This window comes from Leucopleurus acutus, assembly GCF_964270905.1.
Source record: "Leucopleurus acutus genome assembly, chromosome: 11".
NCBI classification, from domain to species: domain Eukaryota; kingdom Metazoa; phylum Chordata; class Mammalia; order Artiodactyla; family Delphinidae; genus Leucopleurus; species Leucopleurus acutus.
Genome location: NC_139152.1, coordinates 52,295,586 through 52,321,024, shown reverse-complemented (window position 1 = coordinate 52,321,024; position 25,439 = coordinate 52,295,586). Strand labels below are relative to the sequence as shown.

Genomic DNA, 25,439 nt, shown 5'->3' with positions numbered 1-25,439 from the left:
CCACAAAAGTGTTCTGCTTGGACCTACTTCTGAGAGAAAGAGCAAGGCCATGTTGGCGAGCTTCAAATCAAAAATAAGCAGCAGTCCACTCCTCCAGCTTAGCTGATCATTCATCAACTAGTCCAAAACACAGCCCTGGCAGATGCCACAGGACCTGCCCTCTGACTCCCCCAGAAGGGGCTCCTGTGAATTCTCTGAGGAACCCAACATCAGACTGTGACCCAGAAACGGTTTGGTTTACCTTTTGAGAACTTTTCTCTAACAGAGGCAGCAACATTACCCTTTCCCTACACAACTAGGCATGGGCTTGCTACTCAGCTTTTCAAAACTATATGTTGTTTAGGGATATGTACAAGAGGCAGAAAAACTATAAAGAGAAGCAAGGGAATAATTAACACAAACGCAGGGGAGAAAGGAGATTTCAGCCAGGGAGGAACACACAAGGGCTTCTAATGTGCCAGTGATATTTATTACTCAATCTTCATAGGTAGATATCATACATAGATTTTGCTTATTTTTAAATATATATACATGTACTAGAATACTCTTCTTTATGGTGATGCATTCTATAATAGATATCTTAAATAGTAAGTGAATTTCTATTTAAATCAGTGATATTGTTTTAATATTGTGGAACACTAAAGGAACCAAAAAAATATTCTTAAAATATTTATGCCTATAAATGTGAAAATTTACGTGAAATGGGCAAATTGTATGTAATTTACCAAAGCTGATATAAAAAGAGATAGAAAATACAAATAATCCTATAATTTTTTAAGTTGTCATAATTTAAAACCTTCCTATGAAGGAAACTTCAGGCCCAAATATTTTACCAGTGAATTCTACCAAACTTTTATGAAAGAAATAATTCCAGTCTTATACAATCTCTTCCAAAGAATGGAAAAAGAGGGTACTCTGTAACTTCTTTTATGAGACTCCCAAAACTTGACAAGAGCATTACAAGAAAGGGAAATTATAAGCTAATCTCACTCATGAACATAGCCATAAAAAATCATAAACAAAATATTAGCAAATCAAATCTAGCAATGTATATATGTATGTACATATACATATTGTGTGTGTGTATCTATGTGTATATATTCGTGTGTATATTATACGTGTGTGTGTGTGTATATATATATATATAATAACCTAGGTAGGATTTTTTTCAAGAATACAAAGTTGTTTTAAAATTCAACAAAAATATAAAATTCAACATATTATCTCAATACAGCAATAAAGTATGTGATAAAATTCAGCATCTTAGCAAATTGGACAAGAGAATTTTCTTAATTTGATAAAGGATTTCTATAGAAAACTTTCAGCAAACATTGTACTTAATGGTGAAATGATAAAAAGAAAATTTTCCTTCTGAGGTTGTACACAAGACAAAAATTCTCATCTTATTTTCACTACTTCTATTCAAGATTAAACCAGAGGTCCTAGCCAGTACATAAGACGAGAAAAATAAACGAAAGGATGGTAAAGAAATCCATAAAACTGACAGTATTCACAGATGATAAAGATTATATACTTAGAAAAAAACAAATGATTTTACAGATAAATTATTAGAATCAAGAAAAGAAAAAGATTACTGGATATAGTACCAATATGCAGATAACAATCATACTTCTATGTACTAGAAACAAATAGAAAATGAATTTCTTAAAAGATACCAATTTAAAATAGCATCAAGAAAACTCAATTACCTAAGAATATGGTAAAAGATATGTAAGACTTCTGCATAGAAAACTGTAAAATATTATTCAAATAAATTTGAATAATAATTTTAAATACCATAGTTATGGATTGGAGGACCCAACATTGTAAAGATGTCAATTCTCCCCTAAAAGCCAATAATAAGCAAAACAGTCCTGAAGAAGAACAAGATGTAAGAACCTACACTATCAGAGACTAAGAGTTATTATAAAGTACAGTAATTAGGGCTTCCCTGGTGGCGCAGTGGTTGAGAGTCCGCCTGCCGATGCAGGGGACACGGGTTCGTGCCCCGGTCCGGGAAGATCCCACATGCCGCGGAGCGGCTAGGCCCGTGAGCCATGGCCGCTGAGCCTGCGCGTCCGGAGCCTGTGCTCCGCCACGGGAGAGGCCACAACAGTGAGAGGCCCGCGTACCGCAAAAAAAAAAAAAAAACCCAAAACAGTGCAGTAATTAAGACAGTGTTGCATTGGCTCAAGGATAGACAAATAAAACAATAAAATAGGATAAGAGACCCCAAATAGACCCACACACATATAGAAATTTATATAAAAATCGCACCACAGAGCAGTGGCAAAAGGATGGTCTCTGCTAAACCGTGCTGAGTCAATTAGATGTCCACATGGACAAAAATGAATTTTTTTTTTCCTGGACAAAAATGAAATTTGACTCCTTTCTCATTTCATGTGAACAAAATGAATCAATTTTAGGTGGCTTTTGATCTGAAAACAAAACAATAAAGCTTCCTGAAAATATAATGGGAGAACAGAAAGCACCAGCTATAAAGGCAGGACTGGTTACCTAACCTGTGGAACCCCTTGTTCAAAAATCACTAAGAAAAGCAACAGCAGAGCATTAAACCAATTGTAGGGCCCTAATGAGCATGGGCCCCACGTGACTGCACAGATCACATGCCCGTGAAGCTGGCCCTGCAAGAAGCTAAAAGACTAGTAAATTGGACTACATAAAAACTAAGAATTCCTGTTCATCAAATGACACTCTTTTTCTTTTTAAACTGTTCCATCTCCTTTTATTACAATCCTGTCCTTGTGTTCCAGAATGAATAACTATTTAATACACACACCACTCCTAAAATTGATCTTAACAGCCCCATTTCTGTCTCAGTATATTAAATCAAAAGGAAAAAATCAAAAAAAAGAAAAATCACCTGGTTTAGTACATCCCAGGAACAGCACCTTTACTAAACAACAGGAAACGAAACATGCCAGAAATCTGACCAAACACACAAAGCAGCAGGTGAGATGCCTGATAGGAAAGGATGACTCCCAATGGAATGTTCATAGATGCCCTCTAGATGACACTCTTAAGAGAGTGAAAATGCAAGCCAAAAAAGTGGGAGAAGGTATTTGCATCACATGTATCTGACAAAGACTCATATTCAGAATACATAAAGAATTCCTACAAATCTATAAGAAAAAGGAGACAATCCTTTTCTTAGGAGACAATTAGTCAGTAAACACATGAAGAGGTGCTGAACCATGTTAGTAATCAGCAAAATGAAAATGAAAATCACGCAGCCACTAAAACACTCACTAGAAGAGTTAAAATTTAAAGGACTGACAACACAAACACCAATTGTTGGCCACTCCAAATCTGCCTTTTCCTGTTGGTTTTTTTTTCCCCGTGGCACTTATCACCTTAACCCCTTCTTACATATATTAAAAAAAGGGTCGAGTCTTAGTAAGCACGTGACCCAACTAGGTCAAGGAAAGTAAATTATGGGACTTTCTGGAGCTACGGAAAAAGATGTTCTTTTTGGTACGTTTGCTGATTTGGAGCTGCTGTTGGCCATTTTGGTGTTGTCCAATACAGAGGAAAGCACAGCTAAGAGATGAAGTCATATTCTTAAAGATACTCTCTGAGCACCTGTATTTACCTGATTTAGCTACACCTGAAGGCACATCCTTGGACTTTTAATTATGTAAGCCCATCAATTTCCTTTATTGCTTAAATCAGTTTGAGTTGTGTTCTGTACTCACAACTGAAAGGAGATTCGTCACTATTACAATGTGGTGACAAAATAAAATGGTAGACTGAAAAGTAGTGCATTAATCATTCAAAATTATGTCTATGATAATTTATGCCAATGGCACCAGCTTATAATATGTTACATGAAAAAGGCAGGATACAGAAATATTATACAGTACACCGACTTAGAAAAACTTCATATTAAAAAACCACTTGCATAAAAATTCAAAAACATTAAGAGACTGTCTTTAGAAAATGGTTTTTCCTCTTCTTTTTACACTTCTGTATTTTCCAAAGTTTCCTTATTATTATATTTTAACATTCTGTTGAGATATTATTCACATACCATAAAATTCACCCTTTTAAACTGTACAATTTAGTGACTTTTAGTATATTCACAGAATTGTGCAACCCTCACCACTATCTGACAGCACAACATTTTCGTCACCCCAGCAAGAAACCCATGCCGTTAGCAGTCATTTCCTATTCTCCCTACCCACAAGCCCTGGCAATGACTAATTTACTTTCTATTTCTATGGATTTGTCTATTCTGAACATTTCAAATAGAATCATACAGTATGTGGACTTTTGTGCTTAGCATCATGTTTTCAAGGGTCATCCATGTTGTAACATGAATTAGTAACTTCATTCCTGTTTATGGCTGAATAATATTCCATCATATGGATGTATCACATTTGTCTATCCATTCATCCGTTGACATTCAGGTTGTTACCATTTTTGGGCTATTATTAAAAAAAACTGCTATGAACATTCATGTACCCATTTTTGTGGGGATATACATCTCCAATTCTCTTGGGTAAATACCTAGGAGTAGATGGCCGGTTAGGTGCATTACTTTTTATAATTTTTTAAAAAACAATGAGAATTGTTTCTTAGTGGAAAATGTTGAATGTCAGTGATACCAAACTCAGCGTCACACAAATTCCTTCTTCTGCCGCAGAGGACAAGGTACTACTGTAGAGAAGAGACCCGTAGAAAAAGAAGAACAAAGGCCACTCACTATTTGACAAAAGTATCAGTCTCTACCAGGCATTTATGATAGCAAGATTTAATTACATTATCAGGATGCCAGGGTGGACACATTAACAAAATGAGTCTATAAGCTGCCTAAAATTCCTGTACTTAGAGACCAGGCTAAAATAAAGATAATACTTCCATTTACATTCACGTTTTTTTTCATGCTTTTCTCTTTTCACAGTTTTCCAATCACCACTAGATTGGAATCATCTAGATCAATCACTTGATCTACAACACCTTTCACAAACTCAACTAGCAAAACAAACATTTAATATACCAATGCAGAAAACTGTAGAACTAGGCAACGCTGATCATTAAGATGGCCTCCCTTCTGTTTTCAGGAAAAATAGTTAAACCACGGGATAAGCAAACTACTTAAAAATCTTATCATCAGAATCAAACTTCCGGCCAAATATTCACCTTATTCCTCCCATCATCTTAATGCCTTTGGGTAGATTTTCCTGCACACCACACTACATTTGTTCCATAATCCAGCTGGCCAAGAAAAGATATTTACTTCACGTGCAAACTGCGCTAAAGCAGTATATTCCAATAAACCTGAAACTCTGTATTATAGCCTTCGTATGTTACAAATTTCTTATTGCTCCAACAGTAATCCAGTATTAGAGACGTATCGATCTAATTGCTAAGAAAAAGCAGACCCCTCTTATGTTTACGGTCCAAAGAGTGAAGTTTTGAGATACCTATCTTCAAATTCCTTCTCAACCACTAGGCAAATTACCTAAACTTTCTGAATCTCAATTTCCCAATAAAATGTGCCTAAAGACAATATACTTTTGGAATTGCTATAAGAGATAAAACCAACACTTTCGCATAAAGCACATACTTAGTGAAGAGTAGCTGCTGATACTATTCTTATTATTCATTTTAAGATTAATAATGAAGTGGTTATACTATGGTTACCCTTAGATAAACGGTAAAATCGAGGGGAAAAATCTGCTGTGCTATAAGGCAAATATTGATCCTGCTCTTATTCTCACCCGTTTGAAAATAAAGGGATTCTACCGTAAGGCTTGGTGTAGAAAATCAAAAAGTCTAAGCAGTTACATCACCTGTGTTAGAAATAGAAATGATCTAGTCATTTTGGTTCATAATCCACACTTTCTGAATCGTCATCCACTTGTGATTCTTATTTCAAAATTAATGTATCCCCTTCGGTGTAGCAACAGGAAATAATCCATTTTAATAAAAGATTAAAATTGTTTAATTCTATAATATGACCCTGTTTTTGTAAAACTAACAACAATAAAAATATTTCATGTATATGTAAAAAAAAAGTGTTTAATTCTACAGCGTGTTATAAAAGGGGAAAAGTCACTTATAGAAAGAATCATAAGCACTGAATCCATATGGAGGGGAAAATAGGGGTTATCTGACTTTTGCACATTAAATGCAAACAATTCAACACGTATGCTGTATTGCAATGCATCACTGACAGTCACTACTAAACTGAAAGTTCAGTGACTAATCTAATTAAACATATTTGTTATTAGTTGACTTTGAGGAAAGAGGACAAATGGGTAAGTACTGGAATCAGGCATTTAGTCACTAAACATCTAACCTCTGGGGCTTCTCTGGTGGTGCAGTGGTTAAGAATCCGCCTGCCAATGCAGGGGACACGGGTTTGAGACCTGGTCCGGGAAGGTCTCACATGCCGTGGAGCAACTAAGCCCGTGCCACAACTACTGAGCCTGCGTGCTAGAGCCCGCGAGCCACAACTACTGAGCCCATGTGCCACAACTGCTGAAGCCCACGTGCCTAGAGCCCGTGCTCTGCAACAAGAGAAGCCACGAAAATGAGAAGCCCGTGCACCGCATCGAAGAGTAGCCCCAGCTCGCCACAACTACAGAAAGCCCGCGCACAACAACGAAGACCCAATGCAGCCAAAAATTAATTTTTTAAAAAAATCTAACCTCTGGAGTTCTCAAATGGATAAATAACCACTTAGTCAAATTTCTAACAATGTCTACATCATAATACTTTATCACATGATGAGAATGATAATTCTAATACACTGTTATTAATTCAACAAAAAATTCTGTTCCATTTAATAGAGTCTTATTACCCAGGTGAGAACTGAAATCCAAGGAAAGGAGCCATTAACCCCATATTCTCTGACATGCAAAACTCTGGACTTAAAGAGACAAAAATCTAAAATACATAGGAATGCTGCACCCACAAATCCACAAATTAAATTGGGGGCATGTGGACACATTTTTCTAAAAAGACATAAAAGCCAGTCCTTTCATCAGTCAAGCAAAGTGAAACTCTAAATGATTATCAGTCTCTGGTACTTACCAGCCTGTGATCCTGTGCTAGCCTGACATTCCTCTCTGTCTCCTGACACTGGCTCCAACGCCCCCCCTTATACTTTCCCACACATCCAAATCCATGCATTTACCACTTTGTGCTTTTAACTTCTGGTACAAACAATAATGATGGGAAGATGAAAACACAGTTGAGAAGAGAAAAATCAAAATCAAAACATTTCAAAATAAAAAGGGAAAATAATACCATTTTTACTGGACGCTAGTGAAATCAACCAGAATCCATGGAAAAATATCAAATACTTATAACACATGACAACTTTTTGTATACATACACATATATAGATATACATGTACTATGTGCTATACATGTATATCTATATATGTACACGTATATCTATATATCTCTATCCTCCTTCTCTACCTATTTCAGACAAGTGTCTGGCTCTGCAGAAAACCCTATTCAAAACCAGTCTACTCAATTACATTCCTGCTTCTTGTATGGACTATTACATCATTATAACAATAAGAAGTATTCAGTTTAATACACATTAGGTTGAAACCTTCCTCAGTAAACAGCTTAATAATAATTTGGGGATAACAGTGGATAATAAAAGGGATAATAACAGCATAATAAAAGGAGAGGAAGAAAACAGTATTTTCTTTTAATAACAAACATAAGAATGGAATTTAAGTCATTAATTTTATTACCTGAAGCTAATCAAGCCCTAAAAATTGTTTTATGAAAACAGACACATCTTCATTTGGAATTAAAAAAAAAAAACTCTAGTAAGTGTCACCTTACATACAAAATGTGACAGGGTAAAGGAAAAAGAAAAGGCAACTTTCACATGCACCTAAAAAGCTGCCACGGGCATTCTGTCAAAACACATTATCGTGCCTCTGTTTACCATACCTGTTCTGCCACGCTGCATGTTAATAAAAAATAAAAAACAAAAATAGGGAAACATTAGCAGAATAAAACATAAAACTCCTGCATGGAGAATTAAAAAATCAATTCACAAGCTTTTATATCCAGTATCTAACATGGATTAGTAAGTTAATATTTTGTTTTTAACTCAGTTAATAAACCATGCATCTCTTACTTATGAATGGATTACCCACGAGACAGGTTTAATTTGTTAAACTATGTTGTCCTTTTCGGATTTCAGAGCAAGTTGTAAGATCCTGTTCCAAGAGTCTCCTTCTTTTAAATCAATTGTTTAATTCACTTATTAGAGCAACACAGCATAAGAAAGTAGAGACATGCCTTTTAGGTTGTGTCTCTCTGCTGCTGTTTTAAAAATAAAGATTTTAGTCATTATGTAGCATCAGGCAAAAATAACCATTGTCAAAGTGAAGTGCTACCTCAAATCTACAATAATAAAACTAACTACATTGTAACATCAGACACGTAATATACATTTTAACTGAAAAATATAGGAAGCTGTCTGAGTTGTTCATCGTTCTTAGTTCTGAAGGTATAGACTTCCATTTAAAACTTCTCAATACATATATTCAAAAGCATAATGACTACTGACGTGGCTTCACTAACATTCCGGTCCCACGTGGCAAAAGGGCTTACCCCAATCCAGCACTTACTTCTCTTCTGAGACACAGCCTGCAGGCACGCCGTCACAACATCGCAGTTCCTCTGTACTTTGTGCATAAGCCTATCTTTCTGCTTCAGCTGACGAAGTAACTTCGCCGATTGAATGCCTATCCTGTACTTTAGCTCTCGAAGGATCATCTTCAGTTCATTTGTGTCTATCAGTAAAGAAAACGGAAAATAGAACAATAAATACCCTGAGAGGAATACAAATTCCAATGTGATACCAATCATGAGACAACTCTCTGGAACATCCATTTAAACCAAGTAATCCTGGATTCTCAGCCAGGATTACATGTAAACATTCAGCTGAAAGATTCTGATGAAATAAGTCACTCATCTATTAATATTTCTTGCCCTGTCCATGCAAAGACTGTAAGATAATTTTATTCTTGAGGCTACTTGTAACATGTAAGCAAAGACTCTTATGATATCCAGCTCCGGTTTCAAATTTGTTTCATTGCCTTAAAATTGGCACGTATTTTTTTCTATCATTAAAGTGCTCAGACGGTAAGCTTATAGAAAAAGAATCTTTAGTCTGTTAAATCAATGATAAATCTAACAGCTGATAACAAATGTTTTTTAAAAGCACTCACTTTTGGGCTTCCCTGGTGGCGCACTGGTTAAGAATCCACCTGCCAATGCAGGGGACACGGGTTCAAGCCCTGGTCTGGGAAGATCCCACATGCTGCGGAGCAGCTAAGCCCATACGCCACAACTACTGAGCCTGTGCTCTAGAGCCCGTGTGCCACAGCTACTGAAGCCTGCATACCTAGAGCCCGTGCTCCGCAACAAGAGAAGCCATCGCAATGAGAAGCCCGTGCACTGCAACGAAGAGTAGCCCCCGCTCACCGCAACTAGAGAAAGCCCGTGCACAGCAACAAAAGACCCAACACAGCCTAAATAAGTAAATAAATAATAAAATAAAGAAATTTTAAAAAAAAAGCACTCACTTTTGTAAATGATCAAAGTAATATTACCACATTTTCTAATATAGATAAATGTAGTGATAATGGTTTTGTTTTAAATATACAGCCTTCCCATAGCTTGACATTGAGTACAACATTTCATTTTCAAATATGGTAGAAAATATGTCCTTCAAACAGATAAGTAAAAGACAGTTCGCCAAAAAAAAAAAAAGTTCGCATCTATAAAACTAATATTCTCAACAGCAGTTTTTCTACAAATGAAAAAAGGACTTGGGAATCAGAAGTGACCACAACATCTATATGAATAATCATTACAACTGGGGAGTTTCGTTTCTCATACTGCATATTAGTATGACTAATGTCGTACTTCATTAGTCACCATGCTGTGACCTGTCAGGCAGGCAAAGCCTTCCACTTGGGGTGGCACAGGCTAGGCCCTCATTAGGGGTCCTGTGTGGGGTTTGGATCTACTCATTTTGAAAGGGATTTGGAGAAACTAGAGAGGATCAGAAGAGAACAAAAGAAGTGTGCAAAAGTAAGAAAAACATTCCAGAGATCACAGGAAGTGAACTGTCGGGGTCTGTGTCAGAGAAGTGGGTGAGGGTTGCTTTAACAGCCATCATACTGGATTGACCTCATTATGGAAAATGCATTTGACCTTGAGTTAAAAAGAATTGCCTTTGGATCAATCCACTTATCTGTGTGATCTCAGGCAAGGCAGTGCTCCAAGTCTCAAATTCTACAAGATTATTCTAAAAAACAGATGTGAATAGCCTTTATAAACATTAATATAAAGAGCACTAAAGTAAGAATAAGGAATTACTGTTAAGAAGAAAAAAACAGCCAGCTATTTCTCTCACCTTGAGTTCAAATGTGGTGAGATATAATAAGAAGTAAGAACACACTTAGGTTAATTGAAAACATTTGGGTTCTGAGGCTGATTAAACGTGGAATCGAGCAACAAGAAGACACCAGAGACTCTTCCATCCCAGATTCCTTCAAATAGAACAAATTCGAATGTTTAAAGTTTTTCCCTCTATTAACAGAAACAAAAGGGATAGGGATATCGTCATCTTATATTCAAATTACACTTTCCTTCCACAAAAGAGTCATTTTCGGTGACTCTTCAGATACCTAGAGCTCTATGATTTTCTGAATGATATGTACTGTCCAATGTAGGAAAAATCTTCAGAGTTGAACTTGAAAATGTCTTTTACAGCAACATCTGCTGGTATATAAATATCTGGAAGACAGAAATAAGGTCTCCTTTATCTTTATTATGTCCCACAGCATCAGCCGTAGCTCCTAACACAGTGTTCAATAAATGAGGAAAAATGAGATCATCAACTGACAAACTGAACGATTTCCTCTTCATGGAATTCCAGTGTATATAATAATAAAAACAATATCTAACATTTATTGAGCACTTCACACCAATTAACTTACATAATTCTCACTACAGCCCTATGAAGTAGTAGCATTTTCTTTTACTGAAGTATAGCTGATTTACAATATTGTAATTGTAATATTATATTGTATTGTAATACAATATTGTATTAGTTTCAGGTATACAGCAAAGTGGTTCAGTTATATATTTTTAGATTCTTTTCCATTACAGGTTATTACAAGATACTGAATATAGTTCCCTGTGCTATAGAGTAAATCCTTGCTGTTTATCTATTTTATATATAGTAGTGCGTATCTGTTAATCCCATACTCTTAATTTATCCCTCCCCACCCCCTTTCCCCTTTGGTAACCATCAGTTTGTTTTCTGTGTGTATCTGTTACTGTTTTATAAATAAATTTATTTGTATTATTTTTTTAGATTCCACATATAAGTGACATAATATTGTTTTTTCTCTGCCTATGAAGTAGTAGTATTATTATCCCTATTTGTAGGTGAGGAAAATGAGACTCAGAGAGGTTAAAGAGCTTGCCCAAGGTCACACAATTAGTAAGGAACAGTGGCAGGATATTAACTCAAGCTTTCCAACTCCAAAGTTCACGCCCTTAATGACAACAGTGAAAAGAGTGCCTAGATTTCCTGAGAAACCATTTTGGTGCCTCACATAAATAAACAACGCTCGCATGCTGAATATCTAAATAGGTGCTACAACAAAATCCGTATCAGAGGGAAGAGTAAATTAATACACAGGTTATCTACATTAGAGAGTCTTAACTACATATTATGTTAGGAGAGATATTTTTTTGACCCTGAAAAAAATCAAATAACCTACTAAGCTGTAAAATTATTTAAGTAGACAGCTGTTTCCATTACCTGATTCCTTATTCTTAGTACTCTAATGATGTTTATCGATGAAGGAAAAGGGATATATGTGTGTGTTTGCGTGTGTAGGACTATCATAATATGGCATCATGTACATTCTAATAGGGTCGACTACAAGGAAAGAAGAGATCAGCAGATAGCTAACCATGCAGAAAGACTGGGACTTGGGCAAAACTGACTCTTACAGGTCTTATGAATGATTAGTAGAGTGGTCACTTATTTGAAATCTGTATTTCCAAAGCTGTACTGTGACGTCTTCCCTAAACTTTAGCTTGCCAAATTTCCTCTTCCAAAAGGAAATCACTAATCCACAAAATTCTCTCCGTAATGAAAAGTAAATAACCTTGTAAAAAACAGAAAGCCAAATCATAAGTCTTCAAAATTGATTCTGTTGGAAAGAACTATTGCCCTGCAGAACTCTTGGCATAAACACCCTGAGAAGAGCCAAATAATTGTATAAAATTAAACAGCACAACTCCAGCTAAAGTCCCAGGTGGGGGTTGGGGGGGTGGGGGGGTGGGGGGGTGGAAGCCATTTGTAACAATCAGCTGGGAAAAAAATCCTCACCAGGAAGCCAAAAGAGGAAGCTGAAAGCTGTTTACACAGATTTCAGAAAGCAGGGAAATTTATTCCTTTTCTAGTTAGGTTCCACCCCCACCCCCCCGACCCCCGACCCCCCCATCCCCGCACCAGCTGGACTGACTTTACAAATAGGAGACAGGAGACCCATCCATAGTATTCTTGTTCCTCCCTTTCCTGGTAATTTACCACAAGGACATTAACTCAAGAAACGTTATGGTGGCTTAGCATGTTTTTCCACACCTGACTTCATTTTGTAAATTGAGGTCTTGATATAGCTATACAAAAAGACAACTGTAATAACTGTGTCAGTGCCTGAAAGGAAATCTATTATGAACAGTTGAGGGGAAAAAAAATCTCAATTAGGACAGAGCATCAGAGGCTGATAACAAAAGAAACCAAATTAGCCTCTCCCCCCAAAGCCAAGGCCCTTTTGGGATCGACCTCACATTAAATGCTGTGATAATGACAACGCCCTAGGGCCCTCCACTAATCCTCCACCCAAGGGGGAAAAAAAAATCCACCTAGTGAGCTTCTTGAAACCAGACGTTCTGAGAAATGGATTTCACACGTTCTGCTTAGAAACTGCATTACTGAATTATTCTGCCTCACTAGTTAAACACTCTCCCAGTGGTGTGGCCAAGGAAGGTGGATGTAAAATAAAATTTTTTAAAAGTGGATTTTGGTTTTTTTTTAAACCAGCCCCAAGAGTCGCCTCTATTCTCTCCCAGGGCCCTCTAGATAACTTCAGATAGACAAATCGGAAACTCCAAACCTGTCTTAACAGCTGTTCTGGTGATATTAGAACCTGGACTGCCTCTCCCCTTGGGCCTCCACAAACACAAGGAGGATGGGGGACGGGGGGTGAGGGGGGAGGCCCGTTGGTACCATTCCGATAACTGATGCTTTACTCGACAACTCGAGAAGGGATGGGGGTACAATAAGAACTTAGTCATGAATCCGTGACACTGTGGCCAGCCGTGCCAGGTCAAAAGAGACGTCCCAAACTTAACATCTGGGCGCACGGCCCATCAGCACAGGTGAGCGCTGGTGAGCCGGAGAGCGCGGACTGTCCCAGCGGGGGCGCGGCTCCGGGAAGCTCCCGGGAACCCCCTCCCCCGGTCCTCACCTTTCTGCCACAGGTACTGCATCTGGTGCCGCTGGCTCGGCCGCTCCTGCAGCTCCTGTAGCACACGGGAGTCGCCGGCGCCGCCGCGGCCGCCCACGAACACGTCGGAGCCCGAGGCCTCCGTGGAGCTGTCGAGGCTGTCTCGGCGCCGCTGGCGGCCCCAGGGCCCGCGGCCCCCGCCGGCCGCCTCCTCCTCCTCCGTGCAGCTGTACAGCTCGGTGAGCAACCCGCTCACCAGGGACGCCGTGCAGCTGCCCCGAGGCTCGCCGGGCTCCGGGTCCTCCTCGCCTTCCCAGGAGTCCCGGGAGCCCCGCGCTCGCTCCGCCGGGGGCGCCCCTCGCAGGTTTACAACCAGGGGCGCTATGGGGCCCGCGTCCTCCAGCCTCACCTCAGGCTGCGGGAGCCCCGTCCGGCCCCCGCCAGCGGGCAGGACCTCCATGGCTCCCGCCGCTCCTCCCGCCGTTCCTCCCGCGGCGCCACACCGCGCCGGCCAGTTCCGGGAGGAGGCGCGGCCTCGGCCCCACCGTGGGTGTCCTGGGCCGGGCGCAGCGCCAGCGGCCTCCGGATACCCCAAGCGCCCGACCTCCCCCCGGGTCTGTACGCGCGGCGCCGCGCTTCGGCCCCGGGCGGGGAGGATAGGGCGGCGGCCACGCCGCTCGATAACCGGGGACACCTGCAGCAGGTGAGGCCAGCCTACGCCCGGGAGCGATCTCTGAAGAGCGTCCAGGAGCAGGATGTGGCCAGAACGAATCAGGATGAAGCCTTTAGCCCGGAGGGGGAAGGGCGCTCTGGCTGCTGCCACCTTCACGTTTATGAACGTGATTAACTCAAAACGAGGGCAGCTGTAGCATCCTATTCAGCCACCGGCTCGAAATAGTGCCGGTTCTAAGCGCCCATCAATAGGCCGAGGCCGGGAGCTCCCTCCTTCACCTACTCCGGGCACAATGCCCAGCCCTTCTCACCTTCCCACCTGATCTGGGCGCCTTTAAAGGCTTTCTTAGTTTAGTTTCTGACAATAACTTTTCTGAAGACCTGGCATATACTTGAGATTTAATAACGCTGTGAACTTTTTTCCTTCGGTGAAAGATCAAGTACTGGATTAAAATCAACTAATGCCCTGGCGCAAGACCTAACAGAGAATGAGGACTTAATACGTATCATGAGAAGGCAAAACTAATAAATTGATGCAGCTGATTCTATCAGTAAAATCAAAAGTTTACCTGATCTCCTAAGAGATGTATCTTTACCCTGCACCTCAATGGAAGAACTGGGTGCCCCTCCACTGTAGATATTTTTGTGAATTTAGTAATAATTGTCAATGTTTTTGAGCACTTTTTGTGTGCCAGGCACTGTTCTGAGTTCTCTGCATGAATTATCTCATTTAATTCTCACTTTAACCCTATAAAGCAGTAAGCACTATTTTTTTATTGAGGCATAATTGACCTATAACATTATATTAGTCTCAGGAGTACAACATAATGATTCGATATTTGTATATGTTGCAAAATGATCACCACAATATGTCTAGCTCACATATGTCACCATATAGTTACAAAGGTAAGTACTATTTTTTCCTCACTTTTCAGATGAGGAGGCTGGAGCACAGATAGGCTGAATAACTGCCAATTTACAAAGAATAAAGTAAACTTTCTTTAAAGCTTAAAGTGTTTGGTTTTAGTACAGATGTGTATATATTTGTCAATCTCCTAATGCTATTAAATGCTTGCCATATTTTTTAAAGGAACAGCAGAGCACCTAGTGAACAATGGTGGTACTTTTTGTTCAACACACTTTTTACTTTTCAAGGCACTTTCATAATAGAGCCTGTAGAAACCTGGTGTCCCTTGGCATCACCACCAAAATACATGTAAACGTAGAGTGAGACCAATAGGACCCTTTTAGAAACTGGAGTTACTATAAGGGAAGCAGAAGTTTTATAACTTTTCCTTTATGTATCCAGAATTTAAAATCATACTAGAAATAGTATTTTATGGTTTTGTAACTGTTAACTACTACTGTATCCATTTAACTTTAAAATGTATGCAGTAGAAGGAATGGAATTATTTGTTATTTTATTGTTGTTTTGTTTTTTGAGGTTTGGTTTTTTTTTCTGTTGTCTCCAGCATTGAATACAGTCCTGAAGTCTTTCCTTCAGATGTCAAACTTTGCAACAAGCAGGACTTAAACAAAGGGAAACGCTGAAATTGGATCTCTTTTTCTTAGTTGACTTCCCAGCTCTTTTTCTCTATCTCCAGTAAGAGATGTGATAACTACTAGTCTTCAGCACAATTCACATCTCGGGTATCACTATCAGGACCTATAAAGAAACTCAAAGTTAACTGAAATGAATGGTGAAAGAGGCCAGGAAAAACAGTAGGTCATTGACAGTTAACATTTCTAAATTAATCAAACTCCAAAATCATCTCCTGTTACCCATCATTACCAAATCACCTGAGGACAGAAAATTGGCAAAATAAAAACTAACAAGGAAAGCAGATTCAAAGTGCTTTGCCCTTGTTGGAACGATCTTGGCCCAGCTATCCACATGACTCCTCTCACCAGCTGAGGTCTCTGTTTAAATGTCATCTTCAGGGCTTCCCTGGTGGCGCAGTGGTTAAGAATCTGCCTGCCAATGCAGGGGACATGGGTTTGAGTCCTGGTCTGGGAAGATCCCACATGCCGCGGAGCAACTAAGCCCGTGCACCACAACTACTGAACCCATGCTCTACAACAAGAGAAGCCACTGCAATGAGAAGCCCACGCACCACAATGAAGAGCAGCCCCCCCTTGCTGCAACTAGAGAAAGCCTGCGCGCAGCAACAAAGACCCAACTCAGCCAATGAATAAATAAATTTTAAAAAATAAAATAAAATGTCATCTTCTCAGTGGATCCTTCCTAACCGCCCTATTTAAAATTGTATCTCCCTAACCCCCAGTATTTCCTTCTTCCCCCTCCTTGTTCTCTTTTCTTCCATAACACCACCTTCCAACATATTATGCCATCTATGGACTTATTTTATTCTCTGTCTTCTTCCACTAAAATATAAACTCCTGAAGGCAGGAATTTTTGTCTCCTTTGTTCACTGATGTATGCCCACCACCTAGAACAGATGCTAGCACATTATATGTACTCAATAAATATTTGTTGAATTAATTAACTGAATGAATAATATGAAAACTAGAGAAAAGATCAACCAATTACCTACTTTCCTAAGAAAAGTGAGTTCCATTAAACAGAGTCATAGAAGAGGTGTTGGCAAAGAGCAGCCCATTTTTGTACCCTACATTACTGCTGCCCGGTGATGGGATGGTCCCCAATGAGTTCCCTAGAGGTCTGAAGCCAACTAATTGGATATGAGAGGGAACCATTGGCCTGACAGAATATGATTTCAAACTGATCATGACTAATTAATAGCTTAAAGTAAATTTACTATGGTTAACTATGCTACTAATAATAATCAGCATTTTAATTTGTTTGGAACTTTAGTTTTAATATTTAAATAATTATTAATTATTTGTATCAGATATATGGTCCAATATTGCATTATATTTACAAGGAGCTATGAAGCATCTATCTCTAAATTGAGTACAATTTACTATAATCTGTAGAATATAATTTATATAAATCTGTGTACAAGATACAGACCATGAACATTTCAATTATTTCCAAACCTGTATCAGGGTCTTGCCAATAACCTTCTGTCACCTGTCATTTAAAACTACCTTAACCTATATAAGATGGATTTTGTATATTGTTTTCTTGCTCAACATTTTATTATGAGTATTTTCCCTACTATCCCATTTAATAAATGATACTCTATTTAAAAAAATAAAACTACCTTAAGACTCTCAACATTATTGATAATTTTTTTCAGCGTGTGCAAACACACATAAAGACGAAATTGCTATGATGAAAGTTATGACTATTCTTGGAATGGCTGATTTGTAAAATCTAGCAGTTAACCTTTTACTCTAATCTTTCAGGGATTACTCATTCTCGAGTCACAGGAGAAATGCACAAGGTCGTTGCTGGGTTTCAGCTTCTCATAGAAGCTCACTCTCAAAATTAATTGCTGGTTACAATTTATTTATATCCTTGGAATGCAATACAATCTCTATTTTCAATTTAATAACTATACATGAAGAATCATATTTTTCAATCCCAAAAGTTGGGATAAGAGGTAAAAAGGGGATTTTCATACTTTAAAAAGCCACCAAACCTTAGACCTTGGGAAATACATAGTAATCCACAGTAGACAGTCAATAAATAAGAGCTATTAATGTTGAATGACATTTAAGTCATAAAATTTGAGTGCTTAGAAGAACTTTGGAGATCTCATTTGACTACTGCTTAATAATTAATTATTATACTATATTTCAAAGTGACAGATTATATAACCTTTCCTTTGCAAGAGTAGAAATAGTTGTGATTGCTCAATGCATATCAGCTGGGAACTGAACTTCTGCTCTCTCACCCATATTCAAGTGATATTCTTTGAGAGTAAGTGAGGTGTCTTAGGTAACCACTGACAAGGGCAGACTAACATCGATGGCCTCAACTGCTTTGTCTAATTCATTGTTTAGTGCCTCTTCCAGGTGAATGCTTTCTGGTGGACGTATACACATCATACTAAGATCTTCACACTTTGTGCCTATTCCTACATGTCTATCCCTGCGCCTCCACACCAGAACTCCCCATCTCCAATCTCCCAGTCATTTTCCTTCCAGGGTCATGACCAGCCAGCAGAGGCCATTCACCACTGCCAGTGAGTCCATATATATTCTAATCTCAGGTCACTTCTTTCTACACAAACTGGATGGTCAGGTGCATCGCTCAAAGCTCTGCCCATTAAGATGGTTTTCTCTCACCACTGTCATTCAAGGCCAAGCTGAGTGAGGCTGTAATGCAACCATCAACCACTTCCACTTTGCACCCATATACCAAGCTGTTCTATCCTTAAATAAAGCTCAGACTTTCTCCTCCTCTTTCAGCTGGTCTATAGTCTCCCAGGTGTGAGCTGAGATAGGAGTAAGGGGCAACCATGATGAGTGATATGGGAGTCTGGGCTATCTCTTCATGCACTTGCTTGTGCCCTCTGGTCTTCTTCATGCTTGGTTCCAGGTGTACCGTTTCATCTTCTATAGAACTACTGCTGATCCTGACCAACTTTATGACTTGGGAATCCTAGAGGACCCAACTGGTGATGGATAATTCAGGTAGCATCATCATTTAGTGCCTCATGGTCGAGAGGCCCATCTCTCTCAGGGCTCAGTACATTAGGAGCTGTTTTTCAAAAGATGTGTGATTCCTGCTATAGGTATCATGACCTTGCTGCAAAACCACAGGGGTGTGTATTGTGATTTTTTCCTATTGGAGTGTGTGTCACATTGCATCTGTTCCCACCACTGACATCTGGAATGCCATAGGGTCTGCTTGCAGGTATGCCCCAAGCAGAAGGGCTACCTGCATCACAGGTTGGACCTGCCACCAGGATGGACTTCAAGATGTGACCTCTGCACTTGTACAGAGCTGCACTTTCAGAATGTCCCCACACTTGGCCTAATGCTTTGTTGTCATCATCTTGAAATTATTAACAATATTTTCTTTGAACTTGTGTTTTGTAAGTGAAGTCCAGTGGGACAATGGAAGGTGTGCAGGAGCAGTAGAGATGAGCCAGGACTGGGGGGTAGAGCAGGCAGCAGCCAAGCACTGAGAAATTGTCACATGTGCCTACCTCCAGGCAGTCCAGGGAGCCTCAGGGCCCCCAGATGGGCAGGCAGAGACCAGAACCCAGCTTGGTGGCAGCAACTGTAGACAGAATAGTGGAAAAGCAGCAGTGGTGGCCAACAGCAGTAAGAAAGAAAGGTTTTCTATTTAAAACTGGTGCTGGGACCTGCTGTGGGGATCCAGCTTGCCCATCTGTTTCCTGAATGCCATCTTTGTGACATTTGCACAAATCTTTGAGATCTGGGACAGGAACTGCCAGTTTTCAGGCATTACATTTTGTCAGTAAATTATTATAAAATATAAGCACACATATGGATACTGAAATAAAGCACATCAGAAAATTATTAGAATTCTTCACTGAGTTGAGTCTCTGGTTTTGAAAACTTCTGCAATGCGGCAAATCAAATTTCCACAGTCTTAGAAAGAAATTAAAGATCAATGCATTTGATGGAAAAGAACACTATTTTTAAACGTAGCTCCAGATAAACCAATTAGTAATGATGAAAACAACTTAAAATTTTAACTTTTTCTTATAATTGAAGATGCAGTGTTAGAATACAAAAACAGGCACTCCAAATTATATAAAAACTTGAAGCCATCTGAAGTTTCTTGTAGGCCCTTCACAAGTTACAGGAAATGTTGGAGGAAATATTACAATGTAACTATTACACCAGTTACAATTTTACAATTGCAAAATTATAATAATTTATGATTTACATTGAAATTAAATTCATATCTAAATAAAACTGATCTGTAGAGAGATTTAAATGTTTTTAGAAAAATTGTTCCACAATCATCAGCTCTACCTGTGCTAAAATTTGTATTTTGAAATAATCTGTCAAAAGTTTATCCCACTGTTATACACCCTATAAAATGCTCTTAACAGCTCCAGTAACAGTTATATCAGAAGATCCTCCTCAAAATTAAAAATTATCAAAAATTATTTGCAATCAGGCATTTGCTGAGAGTCACGAGATCACTTTTAGTTATATCAATTGAAAATGAAGTTGCTAAAAATACACATTCTGATTTTGAAATGAATTTGTAGGAAATTGTGAATTTATAGGCCTACAAAATGAATTAATAGGAAAGCAAGCCAGAAAAATTATATAATCAATCAAGATATCACATTAATAATCATTATTTATTGTATTTCATAAATTATAACACCAAAAGTTTCTCTGCAGTTTGTAAGATTACAGTGTTATTCATGTATCACTATAACACCCATTGCATTTTGTAAGTAATTCAATATTTTTTAATGAAAAACTTTATATTTTACCACTTCCAGTGGCACTTTTTTCCTGCTTTTTTAACAAAGGGCCCCACATTTTTATTTCACGCAGGGCCCTACAGATTATGTAACCAGGCCTGTCTGCTACAGAGTGCTTTTCTGCTCCAGGCTCCACTCAAATCTGGTATCCTTTCCTGTCACTCAGTATATGGGCTGGAGCAATACTCCTAGGTAGAATGGGTTGCTTATGAATACCGAAAGGTCTACCAAGCACTGTGCCTCCGTTTCTGCAATAAGAAATGCAAGAAGCAGCGATTTGTTTTCACTTTGGAGGCAATGTCCTGACATAACCCTGGACCCCTAAGATCCTCTACTGAAGTGCCAAGTCCCTGAATTTTTATAGGGTCTCTCTCCTACCCTCTGGAGCACGTGTCATATGAAAGATTCCAGTATGTTAGATGCCTCTCGTTCATCCTGCCTGATCAGCATGATGTCATCAATGTAATGGATGGATATGATGTTCTGCAGGATGTCCAGATCTGTTTAAACTCTATTACGACATATGGTTATTATAATAGGTGTTTTAACACACTGATCTGCTAATTCCTTCATCTCGTCATTTATTATCTGTTTTTGCTGCCTGGTTTTTCTTTTGGTTATGGGTCACATTTTCCTGTTTGGGGGCCTGTGTAGTAATTTTTTTTTTAAATAAATTTATTTATTTATTTTTGGCTGCGTTGAGTCATCGTTGCTGCACCCGGGCTTTCTCTAATTGCAGAGAGCGGGGGCTCTTTGTTGTGGTGCACTGGCTTCTCATTGCGGTGGCTTCTCTTGCTGTGGAGCACGGGCTCTAGGCTCATGGGCTTCAGTAGTTGTGGCGCACGGGCTTAGTTGCTCTGCAGCATGTGGGATCTTCCCAGACCAGGGCTCGAACCCGTGTCCCCTGCATTGGCAGGCGGACTCTCAACCACTGCGCCACCAGGGAAGCCCAGTAATTTTTTTTTAATTGGATCCAGGCCATTGTAAATTTCATGTTGTCGAGTATCTAGATTTTGTAGTCTTCCCTTAAAGAGTATGGGGCCTTATTTTGGCAGTTAAGTTTCTAGCAGATCAGCTTGACACTTTGAGACTTGTATTTAAACTTTGTCATTGTAGGCATACAGTACTTTTCACGCATGATAGTTTAGCTCTACTACAAAAGTATAACCTTTCTGGGTTCTCTACTGAATGCTCCTTGTGATCAAGAAAGACTTTCCCTTCTGGCTGGTTGGATCTCAAACATTTCCAGCTCCTCTGGGAATTATTATATATCTTTGGTCATTCATTGCATTACCTTATGGTGCCTTCACCCTAGGCATGTGCATCTTTGTGTTCAACAATGTCTCCCAAAGATATCTACCCAGATTTATGAAGCTTTGCACCTACATAGCCTCCTCTTTGGAACATTACCCCACAAGTTCCAGCTACTTCAGCCCCCCTTAACTGTAATCTTTCTCTCTTCAACTCAGTTTTGTTCTGCATGGGACCTTTTTTCTGGCTCCCTGGTTCAGGATGTGCCTCCAGGTAGAAAACTGGGGCAACTGTTTGTTTCCCTTCACACGTACTCTTTAAGGGCAGACTAAGAGGAAGAGACAAATTGCAAATAAAAGTAATAAATAGGCTCTTGAATCTTTTGATAATTTGTAAAGAGAAGTGAATCATACAAATTCATTTAAAAATATTTAAATTTTTTTCTGATTTGACCTCAAACTGACATCAGTGAAATTCATATAAACTCATAATATGTGATTACAATGAGTGCACTGATGACTAAATTAGTGCCTTCAATTCAAGGAATATCTAAGATTAGTAACTGTGCAAGATAATTTGAAATGCCCACCTAAAAATATTTGATAGAGCTCCTGAAATTTCACACACGCACACACGCAAATAATGAACTACAAGGATGAAAAAAATTTTTCTGAGCTATTAATAATAAAAAAACAAATACTGATCCACCATGCTAGAGAAAAAGTAAATTATCTTCATATTCTCTCTATAGAAAATATTACAAACCATGGTCATATGAAGAGTCGATTAAAGAGTACATAGCCATAAAATTTGGGAAAAAAGTTTGAAGAGGCATGTCTGACAGTTTATTAATAAAAATATTTTGTTATTTTTACATTTTGCATTATTTGTAATATTTCTCAACTTTTAATAGTTTATAATATTGTGATTTCTTTTCTCAGTCTAAATAAATATACACTTTTGTATCTAGTTTTGTATTTATAATTGCTATTCTTTTTCTTAAGGAGCCCCCAAAATCGTATATAAGCTTCAGGCCACACAAAATCTGGATTTGCCACTGTTATCATCATCTCTCCACCTAACTGATCTACCTTCATCCATTCCTGTCCTCTTCTAGTCTGTACACCGTGCCACAGCCAAAAGGATCTTATAAAAATTCATGTATGATTATATTTCTCCTCTACTCTTCCAGCGATTTCCCATTAGCCTTAGGATAAAGACCAAAATCCTTAACATAGGGTCTGGGCCCTGCCTACTTATCCCCTTCCTTCTCTCTCTCAGCTGCAATCATGGTGGCTTCTTTTAGTTATTTGAATGCACCTCCTTAGGACTTTTGCACATGCTGTACTCTGTGCTTGGAGACATTCTACCACCCACCTATTCCATTAACAAATTATCTCCTTTAAACTTCAGACTGTCATTCAAGGTTATTTCCTCAGGGTATCTTAGACTAGATCTGCCCCCTACGCCCTTAAATGTTCATCACACTCTTTGCTTTTCCTTCATAGTATGTCTCCCTATTTGTAATTATACACTTCTGCGATTGTTAGGTTGTATATTTCTCTGCCACTAGATTGCAAATTCCATGAAAGAGGGACAGTGTCTCCTCAGCACTAGCCTAGCATCTGGAACAAAGTTGGTACCTAATTATACAATCTCTGGCCCCAAATAATTTACAATCTAGTTTTGAAACAGAAACAGTGAGAAAATTTAACAATCTGGAGCATCAGTGCAGATGGAATAGATTATTTTTGTGTGCAGAAAGTCCTACTGGAAGTCTTGAAATCTGAATACATGGGGGTTGGTTATTCCATCAGTGTGCAAAATTAGCCTAGCCTGAGGCTGTAACATAGTACACTGGCCATCTGGGAAGTGCTCTGACCAGATTCCCAGCACAATCCTTTTTTGCAGTAGAAATCTACTTCATTCTTATTTTTCACTGTGCTTTTTTTTCTTATAATTTTTATTGGAGTATAGTTGATTTGAAGTGTTGTGTTAGTTTCTGCTGTACAGCAAAAGTGAATCAGTTATACATACATTAATACATATATCCACTCTTTTTTAGATTCTTTTCCCATATAGGTCATTAAAGAGTATTGAAAAGAGTTCCCTGTGCTATACAGTAGGTCCTTACCAATTTTCTATTTTATACATTCTACTTCATTTTTTAAAATTCTCTTGTCTTCTGTAGACTTACTTTTTAAAAAGTAATAAAACTAAGGATGTTTCCTTTTGCATAAGCCTGAGGGTTGTCTGTATGACATTCCCAAGCACTTCCATAGTTATTTTTACCTTATACTACAGTGCTTTCACAGATTTGAAGACTTCCAGTTGGAGGGTTCAGCTTAGAGAAAATACACCTTATTTGTTAGGAACCAGGAGGTACAGCCTGTTGTTCTCAGTTGGGAATAAGGCTTGGTGGTTCACCTTGCCAGGGGTATTTCCTTTGTTATTGTTATATTCACCAGTTTCGTTTATTTTTTAGACTCCACATATAAGTCATATCATACAGTATTTATCTTTCTCTGTCTGACTTATTTCACTAAGCATAATACCCTCCAAGGCCAGAGATACTTCTGTTTTCCTAGACTTGGGCAGAGGGGCAGGGTAGAGCTGTTCTAGAGCTATCACAGAAATATTTGGAGCCCTAGTGTCATGGAATTTTTATCCCTAAACATTACTTAATAACTTGGTTGGGTGACCATGTCGCAGTGTTTTGGTTTTTGTTCAATGTGCACATCCTCCAACATCATCTAAAAGGTCTTTCAAAAAGTCACCAATTTTTAACAATCCGCCTGCCAGTGCAGGGGACACAGGTTCACGCCCTGGTCCAGGAAGATCCCACATTCCGCGGAGCAACTAAGCGTGCGTGCTACAACTACTGAAGCCCGCACTCCTAGAGCCCGTGCTCCGCAACAAGAGAAGCCACCGCAATGAGAAGCCCTCGCACCGCAACGAAGAGTAGCCCCCGCTCGCTGAAACTAGAGAAAGCCAGTGAGCAGCAACGAAGACCCAACGCAGCCAAAAATAAATAAATAAAAATTTTTTTTAAAAAATCACCAATTTAATGTTAGAGTAAATATTCCAAAATTCATCAAGGAATATTAGGCTGTCAGAATATCCCTAAATCGTTTGTTTGAAACCACGATATCAGCTGAGGAACAGCATAACCAGGCTTGGACTTAAACTGAGTTGTAGGGAAATTAAAAGCGATTAAATGTAAGGGCACTCAATAAGTGCTGTTGACTCGGGGATTAAATACGTTACGACCCAGACTTTGCCCACCAGCTGATCTTACTACCTCGTAGGCACATTCCTCCTTTCTCTTAACTGCTTCCTATTGGCTGATTCCCTTCCCCTCTTATCTGATCGTCCCCCCCTCCATTTTAATCCCTGAACAAAGGGGTCCTACCAAAACCCAACCCCTGCCTGAGTCGGGAGCAAGCTCGGGTCCTGCTCCCATATGGCTTTTCCCCCCTTTCCGCCCACTTCCGGGTTTCCCTCCCTACTGCTGTCTCCCCTCTTCCTTTCGGTCCGGAGCCCGCCCCTCCACCCGTCACGTGACCGCACGGCGTGCTCCGCCTCCTGCCCCCGGTTCACGTGATCGCGCCCGGTAGAAAAC

General features: G+C 39.1%; 1 protein-coding gene across 1 annotated transcript in view; it reads right to left on the bottom strand.

Moving 5' to 3' along the window:
• TBC1D30 (TBC1 domain family member 30) overlaps positions 1-14,004 on the bottom strand; it is a gene marked incomplete at its 5' end in the record, with an annotated part of 84,337 nt that extends 70,333 nt beyond the window's left edge. Inside the window, 2 exons of the mRNA XM_082850974.1 lie at positions 8,634-8,798; positions 13,566-14,004. Coding sequence (XP_082707100.1) covers positions 8,634-8,798; positions 13,566-14,004 — 604 coding nt within the window. The remainder of the gene's footprint in view (positions 1-8,633; positions 8,799-13,565) is intronic.
• Between the last annotated feature and the right edge of the window lie 11,435 nt (positions 14,005-25,439).